Raw genomic sequence first — 23,496 nt, 5'->3', positions numbered from 1 at the left:
GCTTCCTGAAGACATGTTGCAGATCTTATCCTGTGAATCCTAACAACCCATTCTGATCTAATCTTGTTTTGCTGCATTTCTCAGATAAACACCTGCTTGCAGTGTTGTTTAGCTCATTCACAAATCCAAATCACAGTTTTGATTCACAGTCACTCTGACTCTTGCTTCTATTATCTTATACATACATTCCCACCATTTCAATATATCCCCAGAATATTCCCAATGGAAAATATTCCAGTTTTTTTGGGTTTCCGTGATATTTTTTCATGACACTCCTGCACGCCCTCCAACATCCACTCCCTCCACATCCACTCCCTCCACCCCTCAACATCCACCCTCTCCAACATCAACTCCCTCCACCCCTCCAACATCCATTCCCTCCACCCCTCCAACATTCGCCCCCTCCAACATCCACTCCCTCCATCCTCTACTCCATCCACCCCTCCATTTCCTCTGACATTCACCTCCTCCACGCGCTGTGACACACACTCCCTCCATCCCCGATGTACAATAGCAGCTGTGTGAACCATCTATAAGATGCACTCACCAAGGATTCTTAGACAACACCAGTCAAACTGGTGACCTCTACTATCTAGAAGGAGAAGAGCAGTCACCATCCTAACTTGGAAAAATATCTGCCATTCCTTCACTGTCGCTGGATCAAAATCCTGGAATTGCTCTCTAACAGCACTGTGGGTGTACCTACACCTCAGGGACTGCAGCAATTCAGGAAGCCAGCCCACCAACACCACCTTCTCAAAGGGCAGCTAGGGATAGGCGATAAATGCTGGCCAGCCAGCGCCACCCATATCCCACAAACAAATCGAAAAATGCTGCTACACCTGACAAAGCAGAATGGGTTAATGGTTACGCTCATGAGATAGTGATGTGTAGCTTGTTGTAACAGTGACACCACCAGTCACAGTGCGGAGTTTCAGTTTGAGAGGTGAAATAGTGTGTAGAGCAGCGAGATGTATTTACCTTGTAGCTCACTGTGGGTACAGCGTCAGGGAAGTCGACTAAATTGCCTGTGGACGGTGGGAAACCTCCCTGTTGGCTAGGGAAAAAATCTCCACAAAACAAAAACAATTCTGCGTTTCAATAATTGTAATAAATTCACTATGAAAAGCTGATTAGTTCTGAGTCCGCTGGTCCCAGAACTGTTGAGCCTCTCAGTTTACACTCCAATAGTGAAAGATAATGAAAGTACTCCTTCATCACAAACTCACTTCATTCTGTTTTACAACTTCACAAACAAACCAACACCCAGTGCCACCTGTAACCAGTGGAAATATCCCCCTGACTAATAATCACTGTATATATCCCTGGCTGCTAATCACTGTATATGTCCCCGTGACTGCTAATCACTGTATATATCCCTGTGACTGCTAATCACTGTATACATCCCTGACTGCTAATCACTGTATATATCCCTGTGACTGATAATCACTGTATATATCCCTGACTGCTAATCACTGTATATATCCCCATGACTGCTAATCACTGTATATATCCCTGTGACTGCTAATCACTGTATATATCCCTGACTGCTAATCACTGTATATATCCCTGTGACTGCTAATCACTGTATATATCCCTGACTGCTAATCACTGTATATATCCCCATGACTGCTAATCACTGTATATATCCCCGTGACTGATAAATCACTGTATATATCCCTGTGACTGCTAATCACTGTATATATCCCTGAATGCTAATCACTGTATATATCCCCATGACTGCTAATCACTGTATATATCCCTGTGACTGATAATCACTGTATATATCCCTGTGACTGCTAATCACTGTATATATCCCTGACTGCTAATCACTGTAAATATCCCCGTGACTGATAATCACTGTATATATCACTGGCTGCTAATCACTGTATATATCCCCTGACTGCTAATCACTGTATATATCCCCGTGACTGCTAATCACTGTATATATCCCTGACTGCTAATCATCGTATATATCCCTGTGACTGATAATCACCGTATATATCCCCTGACTGCTAATCATCGTATATATCCCTGTGACTGATAATCACCGTATATATCACTGACTGCTAATCACTGTATATATCCCTGTGACTGCTAATCACTGTATATATCCCTGACTGCTAATCACTGTATATATCCCTGTGACTGATAATCACTGTATATATCCCCTGACTGCTAATCACTGTATATATCCCCTGACTGCTAATCACTGTATATATCCCCGTAACTGCTAATCACTGTATATATCCCCGTGACTGCTAATCACTGTATATATCCCTGACTGCTAATCACTGTATATATCCCCTGACTGCTAATCACTGTATATATCCCTGTGACTGCTAATCACCATATATATCCCTGTGACTGATAATCACTGTATATATCACTGACTGCTAATCACTGTATATATCCCTGACTGCTAATCACTGTATATATCCCTGACTGCTAATCACTGTATATATCCCTGACTGCTAATCACTGTATATATCCCTGACTGCTAATCACTGTATATATCCCCGTGACTGCTAATCACTGTATATATCCCTGTGACTGATAATCACTGTATATATCCCTGGCTGCCAATCACTGTATATATCCCCGTGACTGCTAATCACTGTATATATCCCTGTGACTGATAATCACTGTATATATCCCTGTGACTGATAATCACTGTATATATCCCTGACTGCTAATCACTGTATATATCCCTGACTGCTAATCACTGTATATATCCCTGACTGCTAATCACTGTATATATCCCTGACTGCTAATCACTGTATATATCCCTGACTGCTAATCACTGTATATATCCCTGTGACTGCTAATCACTGTATATATCCTCGTCACTGCTAATCACTGTATATATCCCTGTGACTGCTAATCACTGTATATATCCCTGTGACTGCTAATCACTGTATATATCCCTGACTGCTAATCACTGTATATATCCCTGACTGCTAATCACTGTATATATCCCCCTGACTGCTAATCACTGTATATATCCCCCTGACTGCTAATCACTGTATATATCCCCCTGACTGCTAATCACTGTATATATCCCTGTGACTGCTAATCACTGTATATATCACTGACTGCTAATCACTGATTAACAGCCAATTTCAGACTGAAGTGAGGGTAACTGTGAACCCAATGCTAACTGCACTGATATCCATCCACATCGATGAAATCCCGCAGGAGCCCATTGGACAGGAGTTACTCAGTGTGGTAGAGTGCCATTAGTGATCAAAGGTAGACAAAGATTGATGCCAGAGGTACTGACTGCGAGGATAAAGCTACACAATTACAGCTTTTAAACGAATAAAATGAGCTTCAATGTACATGTTCAGAAGGGGGAAACAGTGTGCAGTATCTATCTGATACTCTGTCACTCAGGGTTGATGTGAGGTGAATGTGAATGAACAGTCAGTCCATGCTTGAACAAACTGCATTGCACATTCAATGGCAGACGATGCCAGGACAGATACCATGGATTTCCCAGTAACTAACCGAGATGTCAGTGTCTACTGTGAGTTACAGAATCTCATCAAGACTCTGCCCCACTCATGAGGTATTTCAAGTCTTGATCTTCGAAGATCTAACCTTGGAATTCCCTCCAAATCTCACCCCTGATTTTTCCATGAGCATTTATCTCCTGATGTTTAACCTCTTCTGCTGAGGCCGTGTGCACTGGCCTCACACAGCTGCATCCAGCACTGACTCAAAGGCCCAATTCCAGCTGTTCAGCCGTGTTGGGCAGAACAAGCACTGCTCCAGATGTGTACCCTTTCCCAGGCAGCACTGAGTCGCTGACCTTCTGCTGCCTTTTCTATCTGGAGCCGGCAGCAGCAGCCTGGAGCCTCTCCGTTCTGTTTTCCAGTGATTCCTCTGATGGTTCTTCATGATTGTCTCCTCCCAGTTACTCCTTCCCCACACGCCTCCTTTCTCTGGAATCTTTCTCTGAATCTCTCTCTGGAATCTCTGGGTAAATAGCCTGCAGTTCCAAATGATTTCTTTCCCTTATTTCTTGAATAATGCTGTCACATTTACTGGGACAGTTCTAGAATCCTGGGAATTTTTGGAAAATCACAGCAAAAGCATCCACTATCTCTGCAGCCACCTCTGTTGGAATGGTCAGTTGTAGAAGGATCATTTCTATTTTAGTCTCAAAGTTTCTCCAGCTCCGTTTCTCTGCTGATGTGAATTTCTATAATTCTCTCAATCCTGCTAGCTCCTCAGTTAGCCTCTGTTTCTGCTCTGGAACTTGTGTCTTCCATGGTGAAGGTAGGCACAAGTATATTTCTTCAGTGCCTTTCCCATTTTCTTATTCCCCAGGATAATTTCCCCTATTTTCTTAGGGACCAACATTTATGTTATGGATGTTGGGGCGTAGCCCCTTTAAGGGAATGGGTTATGTGACCCTGGGTGTTGAGAGATCTGCTGGGGGCCACCCTGGGAGGGCAGTAGGAGGTAGGGTACAGAGTGAGTGAGACCTGCAAATACCGTGTTCCCTGATGTCAATCTGTGATACACCTCAGTTGCAGAGTACACAACAGTTTACTTTAGCTACTCTCCTCCTTTTTATATAGGTTGGTTTGTTTTGACAAGCGTGCGTACAAGGGTTTCACAACGTCCACATCATTTCCTTGACAGAATAGCGGGGGATAAGGAAAAGGAAGTAGGTTCAGGGTATAGCCACAATAAAAATACAGGTTAGGGTTTTCCATGTGTCCAGAATCAGAAATTGAATGGAAGGTTTTTTTCTGAGGGAAGGGTGACTGATTGGAGAGTGATCTGATTATCTGCAGCAGAACTTCCTCAATGACAGAAGGCAAATGGAGTGAGTTTCTCTGGAGTTTCAAGCTTCCAGCAGATGGCAGGTTTGATGAAGTAAGAAGTCTCACAACACCAGGTTAAAATCCAACCGGTTTATTTGATAGCAATGCCACAAGCTTTCGGAAACACTGTTCCTTTGTCAGGAGTGTGGAAGGGTTACTATCAAATAAACTGCTTGCACTTTAACCTGGTGTTGTGAGATTTCTTACTGTGTTTACCCCAGTCCAACGCTGGCATCTCCACATCAGGTTTGATGAAAGCCAGACAGGCTCCTGCTCTCATTGGAGGTCAAACAGTCACTGCTGGTGTTCAGTTCCCTTCCCAATTACCCACTAAATCATTAGAACTCTTCCCCCAGATTCACTCATTCCACACCCCTCATCATAAACATCTCACTCCCTCAGCACTGACCCTCTGACAGTGCGGCACTCCCTCAGCACTGACCCTCTGACAGTGCGGCACTCCCTCAGCACTGACCCTCTGACAGTGCGGCACTCCCTCAGCACTGACCCTCTGACAGTGCGGCACTCCCTCAGCACTGCACTGGAATCCTAGTGTAGATTTTTGTGTTAAAATGTCTGCCTGGATAACATGACTGTGAGGTGAGAGTGTTCCTCAGTGGGTCATCGCTGCCATTGGAACATTGCTGGTAAAGTCTTTTGCATCCAGACAGTGAACAGCCTGTTGCCTGCAGTGTAACTCAGAGCCGTGCTGTGTGAGAGAGCTCCTGACAGTGTCTGACTTACCAAGCTCACTATTCCATCCTTCCTGTCACCAGGTGGTCGGCCTCATGTACAGGATTCAAGCGGAAAGGAGAAAATCCATGGATACTTCCAAAATGGAGGAGGAACTGCAGGTTCAACTGACCAACCTTGAGCAGGTAAAGGGTGAGCTGGGGAACCGGGTGGTGATGGACTGGCTGGTGTCCCAGGGAGCAGGAACTCAGCTGGTGTCGGATTATGGTGGTGTGGAATGTGGCAGAGTGGTTCGGAGTATCGCTGTGGGATCTTTCCTGCCTCTCTAACCTCATGGAACTGACCCACAGGCTCTCCGTCTCAGAGGACGACTAACAAACTGAAGAGGCCAGGGGTCAAGCCAGACTGTCACACTGATGTGTAGAATCAAAAGATAAATGACAAATCCGACTTGCATTTATATAGCACCTTTCACAACCTCAGGGCATCCCCCAGTGATTTACAGACAAGATCACACTTTTGACATTCTAATGCCAAAAACACTGCAGCAAATTTGCACACAGCAAGATCCCACAGTCAGCAATGGGATATCACCGGATAATCAGTTAATGATGGCAGATGATGGGTAAAAATTGACAGGTCTTCGAAGAATCATAGAATTATAGATTCCCTACAGTGCAGAAGGAGGCCATTTGGCCCATCGAGCCTGCACTGACCACAATCCCACCCAGGCCCCATCCCCATAACCCCACATATTTACCCTGTAATCTCCCTGACACTAAGGGGCAATTTAACACAGCTAATCAACCTAATCCACACATCTTTGGCATGTGGGAGGAAACCGGAGCACCCAGAGAAAACCCACTCAGACATAAGGAGAATGTGCAGACTCCACACAGACAGTGACCCGAGCCGGGAATTGAACCCAGGTCCCTGGTGCTGTGAGACAGCAGCACTAACCACTGTGCCACCATGAAGCGAAGACAAGGGGGTCAACTGGGGAGGGAGGGCTGTGTGGGGGGAGGGCTGTGCGGGGGTGTGCAGGGGGGGAAGGCTGTGTGGGGGTGTGTGTGGGGGGGAGGGCTGTGCGGGGGTGTGTGGGGGGGAGGGCTGTGCAAGGGTGTGTGGGGGGGAGGGTTGTGTGGAGGTGTGCGGGTGGGGGGGGGGGGGAGGGCTGTGTGGGGGCTGTGCAGGTGGGGGGGGGGAGGGCTGTGTGGGTGCTCGAGGGGGATTGGGGGAGGCCTGTGCGGAGGGTGGGGGGAGGGCTGTGTGGAGGTGTGCGGGTGCGGGGGGAGGGTTGTGTGGGGGTGTGCAGGGGGGAGAGCTGTGTGAGGGGGGGGGGCTGTGCGGAGGGAGGGCTGTGCGGGGGTGTGTGTGGGGGGAGGGCTGTGCGGGGGTGTGTGTGGGGGGAGGGCTGTGGGGGGAGGGCTGTGCGGGGGTGTGTGTGGGGGGAGGGCTGTGTGGGGGTGTGTGTGGGGGGAGGGCTGTGCGGGGGTGTGTGTGGGGGGAGGGCTGTGCGGGGGTGTGTGTGGGGGGAGGGCTGTGCAGGGGTGTGTGTGGGGGGAGGGCTGTGTGGGGGGGAGGGTTGTGTGGAGGTGTGCGGGTGGGGGGGGGGAGGGCTGTGTGGGGGCTGTGCAGGTGGGGGGGGGGAGGGCTGTGTGGGTGCTCGAGGGGGATTGGGGGAGGCCTGTGCGGAGGGTGGGGGGAGGGCTGTGTGGAGGTGTGCAGGTGGGGGGGGAGGGCTGTGTGGGGGTGTGCGGGGGGAGGGTTGTGTGGGGGTGTGCAGGGGGGAGAGCTGTGTGAGGGGGGGGGCTGTGCGGAGGGAGGGCTGTGCGGGGGTGTGTGTGGGGGGAGGGCTGTGTGGGGGTGTGTGTGGGGGGAGGGCTGTGTGGGGGTGTGTGTGGGGGGAGGGCTGTGTGGGGGTGTGCGGGGGGGGGAGAGCTGTGCGGTGGGGGGAGGGCTGTGCGGAGGGAGGGTTGTGTGGGGGTGTGCGGGGGTAAGTTGAGGGCACATGATGGCAGACAGAGGGCGGAGAGTGGATGAAGGCAGAGGAAAGTTCAAGGAGAGGGAAGTGAGGTCCTGACGAGGCTGGATAGAAAACCCTGGAAGGGGGTCAAATCAGCACCGCCACATTCACAGGAAGCGGATGAACGAAGTCCCAGTGGGTCAGGGGGGCCTCACAGGGGGTGGGCTTGGGGCAAGATGGTTAAACAGAGTCCCGGCTGAAGCTGGCGGCCTTTCCCTCCGGGTATCGGATACCCGGCCTGATCTGGGGGCAGAGAGCGGAGGACAGGCGGGAGAATCCGAACCGGAACCGGAAGTTGCCTGATGAGATCCGGAGCCCGGATGTTGTTAGTCTGGTCGGATGGACGGGGGCTGGCGGGGGTCAGCCAGCATCGCATAATCTCAAAATGCGACAACATTGCACAGACACTTACACTGGAAATGAGGCCATTCAGCCTTTCGGGTCCCTGCTAGCTCTCTGTGGAACAATCCAGCCAGTTCCTCCGCTCTATTCCTGATCTGTGAAAGTTTATAAATGGGAATTTCCGGCCTCATCCCCAAACCGGAATGTCCCACCTGAGGGTAACAGGCCTTTCCGTGCTCTGCCCCTTACCCCACATCCCTGGGGCGGGCGGGCGGGATGGTAAAATTTGCCCCTATTTCTCTCATGGCCATCCAATTCCTTGAGGAAGAGCTCCCCTCTGCTTCCACCGCCCTCCCTCCCCGGGATCCTGTCCGTGCTCACAGGCTGAAACCTGGATCCCCAGCGACCTGCACCCTCCGCCGATGGAAACATGGTTTTCCCCGTGGACCTGACCAAACCCTTCAGAAACCCGGACTTTACAAATAACTCTCCCCTCAGTCTCCAAGGAAACGGCTGCCTCACCTCCCAGACCCTCAGGCCTCCAGCTGCCTCAGATTGAGCAGAGGGGTTGTGTGGGCCCTGGTCGGGTGGAGACAGTGATGGAAGGGAGAACACTGAGCGGGTGGTGAAATGTGAACTCTCTGTACATGTCGAGTTCTGCAATCTAACCGGCTCCCTCCTGATCGCTGCTTTGTTACAGAAATTAGCTGAGCAGAAGACTCGTTTCTTTGGTGGAGACACGGTGTCGATGGTTGACTATTTGATATGGCCCTGGTTTGACCGAATGGAGGCCTTTCATTTTCACAAGTGAGTGAGGAAGGAGTGAGTGAGGAGTGAGTGAGGGAGGAGTGAGTGAGTGAGGGAGGAGTGAGTGGGGGGCAGGTCGGCGCACATCCCAGTCTCATTGTGGGATTGGCTCATTGTTCAATCCTTTGTGAAAAAGTCACAGCTCAATGCCGGGGGCCGGGGTGGTGTGGGTGTGGGGGTGGGGGTGGGGATGGCGGGGGGGGACGGAGAGTGGAGGTGGGGAGGGCAGTGGGGGGACGTCAGAGAAGAAGAGCAGCCTGAACCTGACACAGTAAAAAGTCTGACAACACCAGGTTTTAGTCCAACCTATTTATTTGATAATATTCTCACAAGCTTTCGAGGGGTTACCCTCTTCGTCAGGTGAATGGAGAGTTCTGGCCTCAGACAGAGCATATAAAGCACAGACAGTTTAGAGATTACTGATTAAAATGCGAATCCTTACACCTAACCTGCTGTTCAAGACCTGAAGTGGCTGACAATGTGAGTGGAAGGAGCACTGATCACAGTTTAAAGAGATGTGTATTGTCTCCAGACAGTACAGTAAGTGAGGTTTTGCAAACCCAGGCAAGTCACGGGGGTTACAGATAGTGCGACATGAACCCAAGATCCCTGTTGAGACCGTCCTCATGTGTGCGGAACTTGGCTATCAGTCTCTGCTCAGCGACTCTGCGCTGTCGTGTGTTGTGAAGGCCGCCTTGGAGAATGCTTACCCGAAGGTCAGAGGCTGAATGCCCGTGACCACTGAAGTGTTCGCCAACAGGAAGGGAACAGTCTTGCCTGGTGACTGTCGAGCGATGTTCATTCATCCGTTGTCGTAGCGTCTGCATGGTCTCCCCAATGTACCATGCTTCGGGACATCCTTTCTTGCAACGTATCAGGTAGACAATGTTGGCCGAGTTGCAAGAGTATTTACCACGTACCTGGTGGATGGTATTCTCACGTGTGATGATGGTATCCATGTCGATGATCCGGCATGTCTTGCAGAGGTTGCTGTGACAGGGTTGTGTGGTATTGTGGTCACTGTTCTCCTGAAGGCTGGGTAGTTTGCTGCGAACAATGGTCTGTTTGAGGTTGTGTGGTTGTCTGAAAGCAAGAAGTGGGGGTGTGGGGATGGCCCTGGCGAGATGTTCGTCTTCATCAATGATATGTTGAAGACTCCGGAGAAGATGTCGTAGCTTCTCCGCTCCGGGGAAGTACTGGACGACGAAGGGAACTCTGTCCACTGTGTCCCGTGTTTGTCTTCTGAGGAGATCGGTGCGGTTTTTCGCTGTGGCGCATCGAAACTGCCGATCTATGAGTCGAGCACCGTATCCTGTTCTTACGAGGGCATCTTTCAGGGTCTGGAGGTGTCTGTCACGATCCTCCTCATCTGAGCAAATCCTGTGTATACGGAGGGCTTGTCCATAGGGAATGGCTTCTTTAACATGTTTAGGGTGGAAACTGGAGAAGTGGAGCATTGTGAGATTGTCTGTGGGCTTGCGGTACAGTGAGGTGCTGAGGTGACCGTCCTTAATGGAGATGCGTGTGTCCAAGAATGCAACTGATTCTGGGGAATAGTCCATGGTGAGTCTGATGGTGGGGTGGAATTTGTTGATATCATCATATAGTTGTTTCAGTGATTGTTCACCATGAGGCCAGAGGAAGAAAATGTCATCGATGTACCCACACCATGAACCTGACAGCCAGACACAGAAAATATCGGTGCTGGCACAATGCAGAGACTGTAGAGGGAGCTTTACTCTGTATCTAACCCCGTGCTGTACCTGTCCTGGGAGTGTTTGATGGGGGACAGTGTAGAGGGAGCTTTACTCTGTATCTAACCCCGTGCTGTACCTGTCCTGGGAGTGTTTGATGGGGGACAGTGTAGAGGGAGCTTTACTCTGTATCTAACCCGTGCTGTACCTGTCCTGGGAGTGTTTGATGGGGGACAGTGTAGAGGGAGCTTTACTCTGTATCTAACCCCGTGCTGTACCTGTCCTGGGAGTGTTTGATGGGGGACAGTGTAGAGGGAGCTTTACTCTGTATCTAACCCCGTGCTGTACCTGTCCTGGGAGTGTTTGATGGGGGACAGTGTAGAGGGAGCTTTACTCTGTATCTAACCCCGTGCTGTACCTGTCCTGGGAGTGTTTGATGGGGACAGTGTAGAGGGAGCTTTACTCTGTATCTAACCCCGTGCTGTACCTGTCCTGGGAGTGTTTGATGGGGACAGTGTAGAGAGAGCTTTACTCTGTATCTAACCCCGTGCTGTACCTGTCCTGGGAGTGTTTGATGGGGGACAGTGTAGAGGGAGCTTTACTCTGTATCTAACCCTGTGCTGTACCTGTCCTGGGAGTGTTTGATGGGGGGACAGTGTAGAGGGAGCTTTACTCTGTATCTAACCCCGTGCTGTACCTGTCCTGGGAGTGTTTGATGGGGGGACAGTGTAGAGGGAGCTTTACTCTGTATCTAACCCTGTGCTGTACCTGTCCTGGGAGTGTTTGATGGGGACAGTGTAGAGGGAGCTTTACTCTGTATCTAACCCTGTGCTGTACCTGTCCTGGGAGTGTTTGATGGGGGACAGTGTAGAGGGAGCTTTACTCTGTATCTAACCCCGTGCTGTACCTGTCCTGGGAGTGTTTGATGGGGGACAGTGTAGAGGGAGCTTTACTCTGTATCTAACCCCGTGCTGTACCTGTCCTGGGAGTGTTTGATGAGGGGACAGTGTAGAGGGAGCTTTACTCTGTATATAACCCCGTGCTGTACCTGTCCTGGGAGTGTTTGATGGGGGACAGTGTAGAGGGAGCTTTACTCTGTATCTAACCCCGTGCTGCCCCTGTCCTGGGAGTGTTTGATGGGGACAGTGTAGAGGGAGCTTTACTCTGTATCTAACCCCGTGCTGTACCTGTCCTGGGAGTGTTTGTTGGGGGACAGTGTAGAGGGAGCTTTACTCTGTATCTAACCCCGTGCTGTACCTGTCCTGGGAGTGTTTGTTGGGGGACAGTGTAGAGGGAGCTTTACTCTGTATCTAACCCCGTGCTGTACCTGTCCTGGGAGTGTTTGATGGGGACAGTGTAGAGGGAGCTTTACTCTGTATCTAACCCCGTGCTGTACCTGTCCTGGGAGTGTTTGATGGGGGACAGTGTAGAGGGAGCTTTACTCTGTATCTAACCCGTGCTGTACCTGTCCTGGGAGTGTTTGATGGGGGACAGTGTAGAGGGAGCTTTACTCTGTATCTAACCCTGTGCTGTACCTGTCCTGGGAGTGTTTGATGGGGGACAGTGTAGAGGGAGCTTTACTCTGTAACTAACCCCGTGCTGTACCTGTCCTGGGAGTGTTTGATGGGGGACAGTGTAGAGGGAGCTTTACTCTGTAACTAACCCCGTGCTGTACCTGTCCTGGGAGTGTTTGATGGGGGACAGTGTAGAGGGAGCTTTACTCTGTATCTAACCCCGTGCTGTACCTGTCCTGGGAGTGTTTGATGGGGGACAGTGTAGAGGGAGCTTTTTTGACAAGGTACCTCACAAGAGGTTATTGCAGAAGGTCAGGGGACATGGAGTTGGGGGTAGGGTGTTAGCGTGGATAGAGGATTGGTTGTCAAATAGGAAGCAGAGAGTGGGGGTCAATGGGTGCTATTCGGATTGCCGGTTGGTGACTAGTGGGGTGCCCCAGGGGTCGGTGCTGGGGCCTCAGCTATTTACCATTTATATAGATGATCTGGAGGATTGAACCGAGTGCAGGGTGTCGAAATTTGCTGATGACACCAAGATTGGGGGAAAGGCAAATTGTGCGGAGGGTGTGGAGAGTCTGCAGAAGGATCTAGATAGGCTGGGCGAATGGGCCAGGAAATGGCAAATGGAATTTAATGTTGGCAAGTGTGAGGTGGTCCACTTTGGTAGGAAGAATGGTAGGAAGGACTATTACTTACGTGGCGAAAAACTGCAGCAGGCGACGGTGCAGAGGGACCTCGGGGTCCTTGTGCATGAGTCGCAAAAACCCAGCTTGCAGGTGCAGCAGGTGGTCAGGAAGGCGAATGGGATGCTGGCCTTCATAGCGAGGGGGATTGAATATAAAAGTAGGGAGGTCTTGCTGCGGCTGTATAGGGCATTGGTGAGGCCGCAGCTGGAGTACTGTGTGCAGTTTTGGGCGCCGCACCTGCGCAAGGATATTTTGGCCCTGGAGGGAGTGCAGAGGAGGTTTACTAGGCTGATACCGGAGTTGAGGGGATTGAGCTATGAGGAGAGGCTGTATAAACTAGGCTTGTACTCGTTAGAGTTTAGAAGAATGAGGGGAGATCTCATTGAGACGTATAAGATGATGAATGGGATGGATAGGATAGAGGTGGAGAGACTCTTCCCGCTCAAAAAAGACAGTAGGACTAGGGGGCACAGCCTCAAGATAAAGGGGAGGCAGTTTAGAACGGAGTTGAGGAGGAACTTCTTCACTCAAAGGGTGGTGAATCTCTGGAATTCTCTGCCCGTTGAAGTGGTGGAGGCTGCCTCGCTAAATATTTTTAAGAAGCGGGTTGATGGGTTCTTGATAAGAGAGGGGATTAAGGGTTATGGGGAGAGGGCGGGAAAGTGGAACTGAGCCACAACAGATCAGCCATGATCTTATTGAATGGCGGGGCAGGCTCGAAGGGCTAGATGGCCTACTCCTGCTCCTATTTCTTATGTTCTTATGTTCTAACCCCGTGCTGTACCTGTCCTGGGAGTGTTTGATGGGGGACAGTGTAGAGGGAGCTTTACTCTGTATCTAACCCCGTGCTGTACCTGTCCTGGGAGTGTTTGATGGGGGACAGTGTAGAGGGAGCTTTACTCTGTAACTAACCCCGTGCTGTACCTGTCCTGGGAGTGTTTGATGGGGGGACAGTGTAGAGGGAGCTTTACTCTGTAACTAACCCCGTGCTGTACCTGTCCTGGGAGTGTTTGATGGGGGGACAGTGTAGAGGGAGCTTTACTCTGTAACTAACCCCGTGCTGTACCTGTCCTGGGAGTGTTTGATGGGGGACAGTGTAGAGGGAGCTTTACTCTGTATCTAACCCCGTGCTGTACCTGTCCTGGGAGTGTTTGATGGGGGGACAGTGTAGAGGGAGCTTTACTCTGTTTCTAACCCCGTGCTGTACCTGTCCTGGGAGTGTTTGATGGGGACAGTGTAAAGGGAGCTTTACTCTGTATCTAACCCCGTGCTGTACCTGTCCTGGGAGTGTTTGATGGGGGGACAGTGTAGAGGGAGCTTTACTCTGTATCTAACCCCGTGCTGTACCTGTCCTGGGAGTGTTTGATGGGGACAGTGTAAAGGGAGCTTTACTCTGTATCTAACCCCGTGCTGTACCTGTCCTGGGAGTGTTTGATGGGGACAGTGTAAAGGGAGCTTTACTCTGTATCTAACCCCGTGCTGCACCTGTCCTGGGAGTGTTTGATGGGGGGACAGTGTAGAGGGAGCTTTACTCTGTATCTAACCCCGTGCTATACCTGTCCTGGGAGTGTTTGATGGGGGGACAGTGTAGAGGGAGCTTTACTCTGTATCTAACCCGTGCTGTACCTGTCCTGGGAGTGTTTGATGAGGGGACAGTGTAGAGGGAGCTTTACTCTGTATCTAACCCCGTGCTGTACCTGTCCTGGGAGTGTTTGATGAGGGGACAGTGTAGAGGGAGCTTTACTCTGTATCTAACCCGTGCTGTACCTGTCCTGGGAGTGTTTGATGGGGGACAGTGTAGAGGGAGCTTTACTCTGTATCTAACCCTGTGCTGTACCTGTCCTGGGAGTGTTTGATGGGGGACAGTGTAGAGGGAGCTTTACTCTGTATCTAACCCTGTGCTGTACCTGTCCTGGGAGTGTTTGATGGGGACAGTGTAGAGGGAGCTTTACTCTGTATCTAACCCTGTGCTGTACCTGTCCTGGGAGTGTTTGATGGGGGACAGTGTAGAGGGAGCTTTACTCTGTATCTAACCCCGTGCTGTACCTGTCCTGGGAGTGTTTGATGGGGGACAGTGTAGAGGGAGCTTTACTCTGTATCTAACCCCGTGCTGTACCTGTCCTGGGAGTGTTTGATGGGGGACAGTGTAGAGGGAGCTTTACTCTGTATCTAACCCCGTGCTGTACCTGTCCTGGGAGTGTTTGATGGGGGACAGTGTAGAGGGAGCTTTACTCTGTATCTAACCCCGTGCTGTACCTGTCCTGGGAGTGTTTGATGGGGACAGTGTAGAGGGAGCTTTACTCTGTATCTCACCCTGTGCTGGTTTTGGGATGATGGGAGAATGCTTTTGGAGATCACCAAGCTACACAACAGGAAGAAATCTAGAAGCAGGAAGAGGATAGGTGGAAGTCTCGGTCTCAGATTGTGAGATGAATGATTGAAAGTGTTGCTGACTTTTCTGATGTGCCTGCAGTGGTAAGAACATCCCTTCCCAAACTTCCAGAGCCACTGAATCCCAGCCGAGAGGCAGACAGGGAGTAATGACAGTCCATATCATTACTGTCCAAATCTTTAACAAGGTTATCTCAAACTCCCTTTGCTTTATCTGCAGTGAGAGTGTGTCCCGGGTGAGATTAACACATTTTGTGATATTACTGCTTGTAACTTGCACCTTTTGAGTCTGATGTGTTTGTTTAAGGAGCTGTGTGACTCACAGAGGAATGTACTGACCACAGAAAGTCCATCCAATCAGCACTTAATTCAGGAAATACCACACATTCCTGAGACCGCGCCAGCTCCCGAGCTCCACTTCTCTCTCTTTAACCGTGCCTGCACACTGACAGATTAAAACCCAGTGACCAGGAACCAGTCACTCATTCAGTCAGAATGGCAGCAACTAATTGGCATCCTCCTATCTGAGTGATGACGTTGCAGTCTCAGGAATTTATGGGAGTTCAGATGAGATTGTAAATTCATAAGATTCATAAAGTATAGGAACAGAATTAGGCCATTCGGCCCATCGAGTCTGCTCCGTCATTCGGTCATGGCTGATATGCTCCTTATCTCCATTTTCTTGCCTCCTCCCCATAACCCTTCACCCCATTCCCAATTACCAATCTGTCTAACTCCTCCTTAAATTTACTCACTGTCCCGGCACCCACTGCACTTTGGGGCAGCAAATTCCACAGACTCACAACCCTTTGGAATTAATAGTTTCTCCTCAACTCTGTTTTAAATTTGTTATCCCTTATCCTAAGACTGTGACCTCTCATCCTAGCATGCCCCACAAGCATCTACTCCACATCTACTTTCTCCATATCCTATTATAGAAAGGATATTATTAAATGGAAAGAGTGCAGAAGAGATTTACTGGGATGCTACCAGGACTTGATGGATTGAGTTATAAGGAGAGGCTGAATAGACTGGGACTTTTTTCTCTGGAGTGCAGGAGGCTGAGGGGTGATCTTATAGAGGTCTATAAAATAATGAGGGGTACAGATCAGCTAGATAGTCAATATCTTTTCCTAAAGGTAGGGGAGACTAAAACTAGAGGGCACAGATTTAAGGTGAGAGGGGAGAGATACAAAAGTGTCCAGAGGGGCGAGTTCTTCACCCAGAGGGTGGTGAGTGTCTGGAACAAGCTGCCAGAGGTAGTAGTAGAGGTGGGTACAATTTTGTCTTTTAGAAAAGATTTAGACAGTTACACGGGTACAATGGATATAGACGGATATGGGCCAAATGCGGACAATTGGGACTAGCTTAGGGGTTTAAAACAAAGGGCGGCATGGAGATGTTGGGCCGAAGGGCCTGTTTCCCTGCTGTAAACCTCTATGATACAATGACAATGACTCTATACCTTTTATCATCTTTTATACGTCAAATTGATCTCCCCTCATTCTTCTAAATTCCGGAGAGTATAGGCCTGAATTGTTCAGTATCTGTTCAATTATGCTCTGAGGTTCAATGTCCAGCACCGAGTGGTTTGGTGGAACCACACGGAGGCAGCTGGCTGACTCCCTCTGCTGGACTGGCAATGTGGCAGAGAGAGCCAAGAGGGAAAAATCTACAACCTCATTCTCACCAACCCACCAGGTGCAAATACATCCATCCATGACAGTATCAGTGGGAGTGACCATTGCACAGTCCCTGAGGAGACAAAGGCATCAGTGGGGATCGGGGGGCAAACTCTCCGCTGGTTGGAGTCATACCTGGTACATAGGAAGATGGTTGTGGTTGTGGGGGGTCAGTCATCTCAGCTCCAGGACATCTCTGCAGGAGTCCCTCAGGGGAGTGTCTGAGGCCCAACAATCTTCAGCTGCTTCATCAGTGACCTTCCCTCCATCATAAGGTCAGAAGTGGGGATGTTCCCCAATGATTGCACAATGTTCAGCACCATTCGCAACTCCTCAGATACTGAAGCAGTCCATGTTCAAATGCAACAAGATCTGGACAATATCCAGGTTTGGGCTGATAACTGGCAAGTAACATTTGTGTCACACAGCTGGCAGGCAATGATCATCTCCAATAAGAGACACTCTAACCACCGCCCCTTGACATTCAATGGTGCCACCATCACTGAATGTCCCATACTGTCAACATCCTTGAGGTTACCATTGACCAGAAACTCAACTGGACTCACCACATAAACACAGCGGCTACAAGAGCAGCTCAGAGGTGGGAATCCTGTGGGGAGTAACCCACCTCCTGACTCCTCAAATTCTATCCACAATCTGTAAGGCACAGTCACTCCCCATTTGCCTGGATGGGAGCAGCTCCAACAACACTCGAGAAGCTCGACACCATCCAGGACAAAGCAGCCCCGTTTGATTGGCATCACATCCACAAACATCCACTCCCTCCATCACCGACCCTCAGTAGCAGCCGTGTGTACTATCTACAAGATTCACTGCAGCAATTCACCAAAGATCCTGAGACAGCACCTTCCAAACCCACCACCACTTCCATCTAGAAAGACCAGGGACAGCAGACACATAGGAACATCACCAGCTGCAAGTTCCCCTCCAAACCCCTCACCATCCTGACTTGGAAATATATCACCGTTCCTTCACTGTCGCCAGGTTAAAATTCCCTCCCTAACGGCATTGTGGATCAACCCACAGAACATGGACGACAGTGATTCCAGAAGGCAGCTCACCACCACGTTCTCAAGGGCAGCTAGGGATGGGCAATAAATCTGGCCAGCCAGCGATGCCCGTGTCCCACAGATGAATTAAAAAAGTCCGGCCTTCACACTGAGAATAAACTCCATCGTGTTGTGTGGGACTATCACCCGGCTAAATGGGACAGACTTTGAACAATTCTAGCAACTCAAGACTGGGCATCCATGAGACGCTGTGAATTGTCCTCCAGCAGAATCTGTAACCTCATGGCCCGGTATATCCCGCACTCTACACTGCCAGGAGGGTATGCCAGGGGCAGCACCAGGCACACCTAAACATGAGGTGTCAACCTGGTGAAGATACCAAACAGGATTACTTGCATTCCAAATGGCATAAAGAGCAAATGACTTTTTTTAATTTGATTTATTATTGTCACATGTATTAGTATACAGTGAAAAATATTGTTTCTTGTGTGCTACACAGACAAAACATACCGTTCATAGAGAAGGAAAGGAGAGGGTGCGGAATGTAGTGTTACAGTTATAGCGAGGGTGAAGAGAAAGATCGCCTTAATGCGAGGTAGGTCCATTCAAAAGTCTGACAGCAGCAGGGAAGAAGCTTTTCTTGACTCAGTTGGTACGTGACCTCAGACTTTTGTACCTTTTTCCTGATTGAAGAAGGTGGAAAAGAGAATGTCCGGGGTGTGTGGGGTCCTTAATTATGTTGGCTGCTTTGCTCAGGCAGCAGGAAGTATAGACAGAGTCAATGGATGGGAGGCTGGTTTGTGTGATGGATTGGGCTACATTCACGACCTTTTGTAGTTCCTTGCAGTCTTGGGCAGAGCAGGAGCCCAGACCAAGCTGTGATACAACCAGAAAGAATGCTTTCTATGGGGCATCTGTAAAAGTTAGTTGGTAGACAGAGCTAAGTGCTCCCATAACCAACAGACCAGATCTAAGCTCTGCAGTCCTGCCGGATCAAGTGTGAATGTTGGTGGGAAAATTAAACAACTCACTGGAGGAGGAAGCTCCACAAATAACCCCATCCTCAACGATGGAGGAAGTCTAGCACACCAGTGTGAAAGGTAAATGAGTGGGAAAAGATCTGGCAAATGGAGCATAATGTGGACAAAAATGAAATTATCCATTTTGGCAAAAAGAATAAAGATGAAACTAATTATCTAAATGGTGAGAGATTGCAGAGTTCTGAGATACAGAGGGATCTGGGTGTCTCAGTGCATGAATCACAAAAGGCTCCTGTACAGGTGCAGCAAGCAATGAGGGAAGCTAATGGAATCTTATTGAATACAAGTGTAAGGACCTTATGCTGCAGTTGTGCTGGGCATTGCTGAGACCACATTGGGAGTAGGACAAAGAACAAAGAAAATTACAGCACAGAATCAGGCCTTTCAGCCCTCCAAGCCTGCACCGATTATACTGCCCAGCTTAACTAAAACTAAACTAAACTAAACTAGTACTGTGTATCTTACTGGTCTCCTTGTTGAAATAAAAATGTAAATATATTCAGTGACAGTCACTAGACTAGTACCTGGAATGGGCGGACTGTCCTATAAGGAACTATTTACTCATGCGGAGGGTAAGGGCTAGCAGGCAGTGTTTGGGCTGAATCTCCGTGTTGTGTGCTCGATGTGTGGGTGAATCTCAGTGAGTGGGTGACAGGGTGGCTGGATTTACACAGAAAGCTTGCCCCTGGTGCGGGAGGGGTGCAGGGTGGGGGGTAGGTAATGCCTGGAGCTGGGGTCTGCTCAGGACTGGGGCTGATGATCGATTATCTTGTGTTTGTTAAATCTCTGTTTTCTCAGGTACCTGGAGAAAGCCCCCAAACTGCAGCAGTGGATGAAACTCATGCGGCAAGATCCTGCCACCAAGGCCACTGGCCATGACCCTGACGCCTACCGAGGTTTCAGTCAGCTGTACTTCGGGGGTGACCCTGCAGCATGTGACTACCAGCTGTGAACACAGCTCCCCTATCCCCCGGCTGAGAGCAGTCCCTTCACAGGATGTTCTCCAGACCCTATCCGGTGTACCGCACTCTGACAGAAATCTGACCCAGGAGTCAAGGAACTGTCAGCTCAACTTTGGATTAAAAAACAGAACATACCGGATAAACTCAGCAGGTCTGGCAGCGTCTGTGGAGAGAGACAGAGGGTGGAATTTTACCGTTCCGCCGGCCCTGATTCTGGGGGTGGGCCAGGCTCGGAGAACGGGATTCTCCGTTGGCCTCGAGCGGGATTGTATGGACTTCAGCTGGACGTACCAGTAAAATTCCACCAGGTTTCAAGTCCGGATAACTTGTCAGAACCAAGAGAGGCAGAAATGTAATTCCCTCTGTTTATCTCTGAAGGAGGGACAGACAGACTGGAAACTCTGTCTCTCTCCACAGACGCTGCCAGTAGGTTTACCCAGAACTTTCTGTTTTTATTTCTGATTTCCAGCATCTACAGTACTTTGTTTGGATTAATCCTGGAGATATAAGGAAATGGAAGCTGGAAATGTCAGGAACAGGATTTCAGAAACATCAACAGTGTCTGGAGGAGAATAAACTTACGATTAATGAACCTTCACCAAATCCCTAACCAGTCCCGCACTCCCAGTATCACCAGCGATATCCTTACTCAATCTGCTCTGATTTTATAGCGACGTCTGGGACTGCTGTCTGGGCTGTTGCTGTCTGGCTGGGAGGGGTGCCTTGTTTTCTGGGAGACTGGGACATGGGGATAATTTTATCCTTGCTCTGGGAGAGTCCACCCCACCTTCACTCACTGTGGACTGAGCAAAGTCAGATTTTACTTGGCTCACTGCCTATTTGTGAACAGGATCGGAACTCCCGGACAGAAGTATGCAGCCAAACCCCCAGAGATACCTTATCGAAATACCTTCCTGTCACCATCTGGAAATAACACTGTTTAGCTGCTGAGAGCTCAGAGACAGTGAGCACTGTGACTCTGATATATCCCACACCCCTCACTGTAACACTCTGATATACCCCACACCCCTCACTGTAACACTCTGATATACCCCACACCCCTCACTGTAACTCCCTGAGACAGTGAGCACTCAGACAGTGTGTGGAAATCTGTCTCTGTCAGATCTTTTGATATAATTACTCCTTCCCCTTTCCCAAATGATTCAGATCCCGGACTGGCACTAGAACTCTGCCCCCTGTCAATAACACAAACATTCCCTCTTCCTGCCTGTCAGAGAACGATTCGAGAAAATGCTTTTGTACTCTGTCCAATCTCTACCCAAACTTCCGAGAGAGTGGAGCGGAGAAGCAGAATCTGGGCTGTGACTGAGCCTGCCATCGCTGTGTCCGCTGGGAATTCCGAGGGCAGTCATGATGCGGAGATGCCGGCATTGGACTGGGGTAAACACAGTAAGAAGTCTCACAACACCGGGTTTAAGTCCAACGGGTGTATCTGGTAGCAAACGCCACGAGCTTTCGGAATGCTGCTCCTTCGTCAAGTGAGTGGAGAGTTCCCCACTCACTCGCCACTCACCTGACGAAGGGGCAGAGCCCCTAAAGCTAGTGGTGTTTTCTACCTAATAAACCTGGTGGACTTTAGCCTGGTGTTGTGAGACACCTTTCCCCAAAGGCAGCACAGCTATAGGAGCTCATTCTCACTGCGATCCCAGTGCAGCTGAAGACCCCGTCCCAGACCCCACCTGAGCCAGGAACAGACTGGAGCAGCACTCACTCTGGCACTTTCTCCTCCACTGAAACACAATCCCGATTCTCTGAGCAGCATTCCTCTGCTGCTCCCAGTGTTCCTGTTCTCGTTTCCGATTCCCTGTGTTGTTTATTCCTGTCCTCACTCACACAGACAGCGCTGATGTGTCTAAACTCAGCAGCCTGACAGATTAATCCTGTTTTACTGACCCTCCCACCCTGTGGAAAGGTTAAATGGAGATTCCTGAGTTTGGTGAATATTTGGTATCACTGCTATCAGTGTCTGAATGGAAAATACAGATTAAAGGGGGAGATTGTAAACCGGTTTCTGTGTCAATCATTGTCTTGGTTGGTTCTGAAAAGTGATGTGGAGAGTGTTTGTAATGACCTCAGCACTGACCCTCTGACAGTGCGGCACTCCCTCAGTACTGACCCTCTGACAGTGAGGCACTCCCTCGGCACTGACCCTCTGACAGTGCGGCACTCCCCCAGCGCTGACCCTCTGACAGTGCGGCACTCCCTCAGCACTGACCCTCTGACAGTGAGGCACTCCCTCGGCACTGACCCTCTGACAGTGCGGCACTCCCCCAGCGCTGACCCTCTGACAGTGCGGCACTCCCTCAGCACTGACCCTCTGACAGTGCGGCACTCCCTCAGCACTGACCCTCTGACAGTGCGGCACTCCCTCAGTGCTGACCCTCTGACAGTGCGGCGCTCCCTCAGCACTGATGATTGTGTTTGAAGTTTATGGACTGGATCCCCTGATGTTGTGGATTGCTGAGTGATCCCCTGCCTGGCTCCGTGCCGGATCCTAGATCTTTCACTGACTGGATCACTGATGGAATCAGGAAATTGGATCTGCTATCCATGTGATCCTGACTCTCGATCTGGGTTGATAATTGACTGTAAGACGATGCTGCTTGGGCAATAGCATTTATTATTGTTCAGTAGCAAAAATACATTTAATATAAGGTTGCTTCTTTAACCAACCCTGCACTTGCTGCAGGCAACAGGCTCAGAGCTCTCAATGGAGTTCAACTCCCAGCACTCAGAGTGTGACCATCAACTTCTCCTGACTGTCTGTCAGTGTGCAGGTAACCACTGCTGGCCCAAAGTGAGATCTCCCTCTCTCCCTCTCCCTCTCTGTCTCTCTCTCCCCCCGTTTCTCTCAATCTCTCTCTCCCTTCCCCCCTCTCTCCCCTCTCTTTCTGCCTGTGTGTGTGTGTGTGTCTCTCTCTCTCTCTCTGTCCTCTGTCTCTCTCTATCCCTCTCCCCACTTTCTGTCTCTCTCTCTCTCCTCTTCTCTGTCCACCCCTCTCTCTCTTTCTCTCTCTCTCTCCCCTCTCCCTATCTCTCTGGAGCAGTCTGTAGTCTAACCCTATCCTCAGTGGGGTAAAGGGTCCTCATTCCTCTGTCTGTTGTCTCAGTGCAGTCCCTCAGTTTGTTGTGTTTCCTGTGGTGTGGGGTGACCTGCACCCTGGCGCTGGGACTAGCTGGGGTTGGTTGTGGCTGCCTTGTCTCTCCCTCTGCTCCTGTCCTTACTGACACATTCCAGACCGTATTCCCGAACCAGGACGTCTGCGTTCTTCACCATCTCCGCCAAGGTCCTTTGCGCCCTGCGATGCCAAGCACGGTGTGTGACAAACCCACGGAAGAGATTGAGGGGCTGGGCGGAGCGGAAGATGCCCGGGATGTCCAGGCTGGCGAGGGCGGAGGCATTGCCAATAATAAAGTGGTTGAGCCGTTTCTCGAGCAGAGCCTTCTCCAGGAAGCTGAGGAAGTCACGGAGACAGTGCTGTAAGTAGGCATGGTGCCAGTCTGCCAGGGGTCGAGTGCACAGCAGATGGAGCAGAACTGTCTTCAGGTGATAGTTGGTCAGGCCGCTGGCACCTGTCAACTGGCATTGCTTCTCATGGAGGAAAGAGACTATTTGTAGACACATCAGATGGCAGGAACTTTCCGGAAGCTTCTTAGCCATCAGCTTCAGAAAGCGCTTCTCGTAGACAGCGAATGTGAAAGGCCAGGATGTGCTGTTTGATTGGACGGTGCCAGGGTGAGCATCGCTGGCAAGGAGGGGCACAAAGTA

At 50.0% G+C, this 23,496-nt stretch overlaps 2 protein-coding genes across 2 annotated transcripts in view; one reads left to right on the top strand and one right to left on the bottom strand.

Moving 5' to 3' along the window:
• Positions 1-21,731, top strand: part of LOC145354544 (glutathione S-transferase omega-1-like) — a 36,150-nt gene extending 14,419 nt beyond the window's left edge. Inside the window, exons 4-6 of the mRNA XM_080205997.1 lie at positions 5,615-5,716; positions 8,600-8,706; positions 19,543-21,731. Of these exons, the coding sequence (XP_080062123.1) occupies positions 5,615-5,716; positions 8,600-8,706; positions 19,543-19,696 (363 nt within the window). The 3' untranslated portion in view covers positions 19,697-21,731. The remainder of the gene's footprint in view (positions 1-5,614; positions 5,717-8,599; positions 8,707-19,542) is intronic.
• Positions 21,732-22,172: 441 nt separating this feature from the next.
• Positions 22,173-23,490, bottom strand: LOC145354260 (inositol 1,4,5-trisphosphate receptor-interacting protein-like). Its single transcript, XM_080205349.1, has one exon. It carries the CDS (start codon positions 23,386-23,388, stop codon positions 22,900-22,902), a length of 489 nt encoding a protein of 162 aa, XP_080061475.1. The 5' UTR covers positions 23,389-23,490; the 3' UTR covers positions 22,173-22,899.
• Between the last annotated feature and the right edge of the window lie 6 nt (positions 23,491-23,496).

Source organism: Carcharhinus amblyrhynchos, chromosome 17 (assembly GCF_965287045.1).
Source record: "Carcharhinus amblyrhynchos chromosome 17, sCarAmb.v2.hapA, whole genome shotgun sequence".
NCBI lineage: Eukaryota > Metazoa > Chordata > Chondrichthyes > Carcharhiniformes > Carcharhinidae > Carcharhinus > Carcharhinus amblyrhynchos.
The sequence above is the reverse complement of the archived record's forward strand: the minus strand, read 5'-3'. Positions and strand labels throughout refer to the sequence as shown.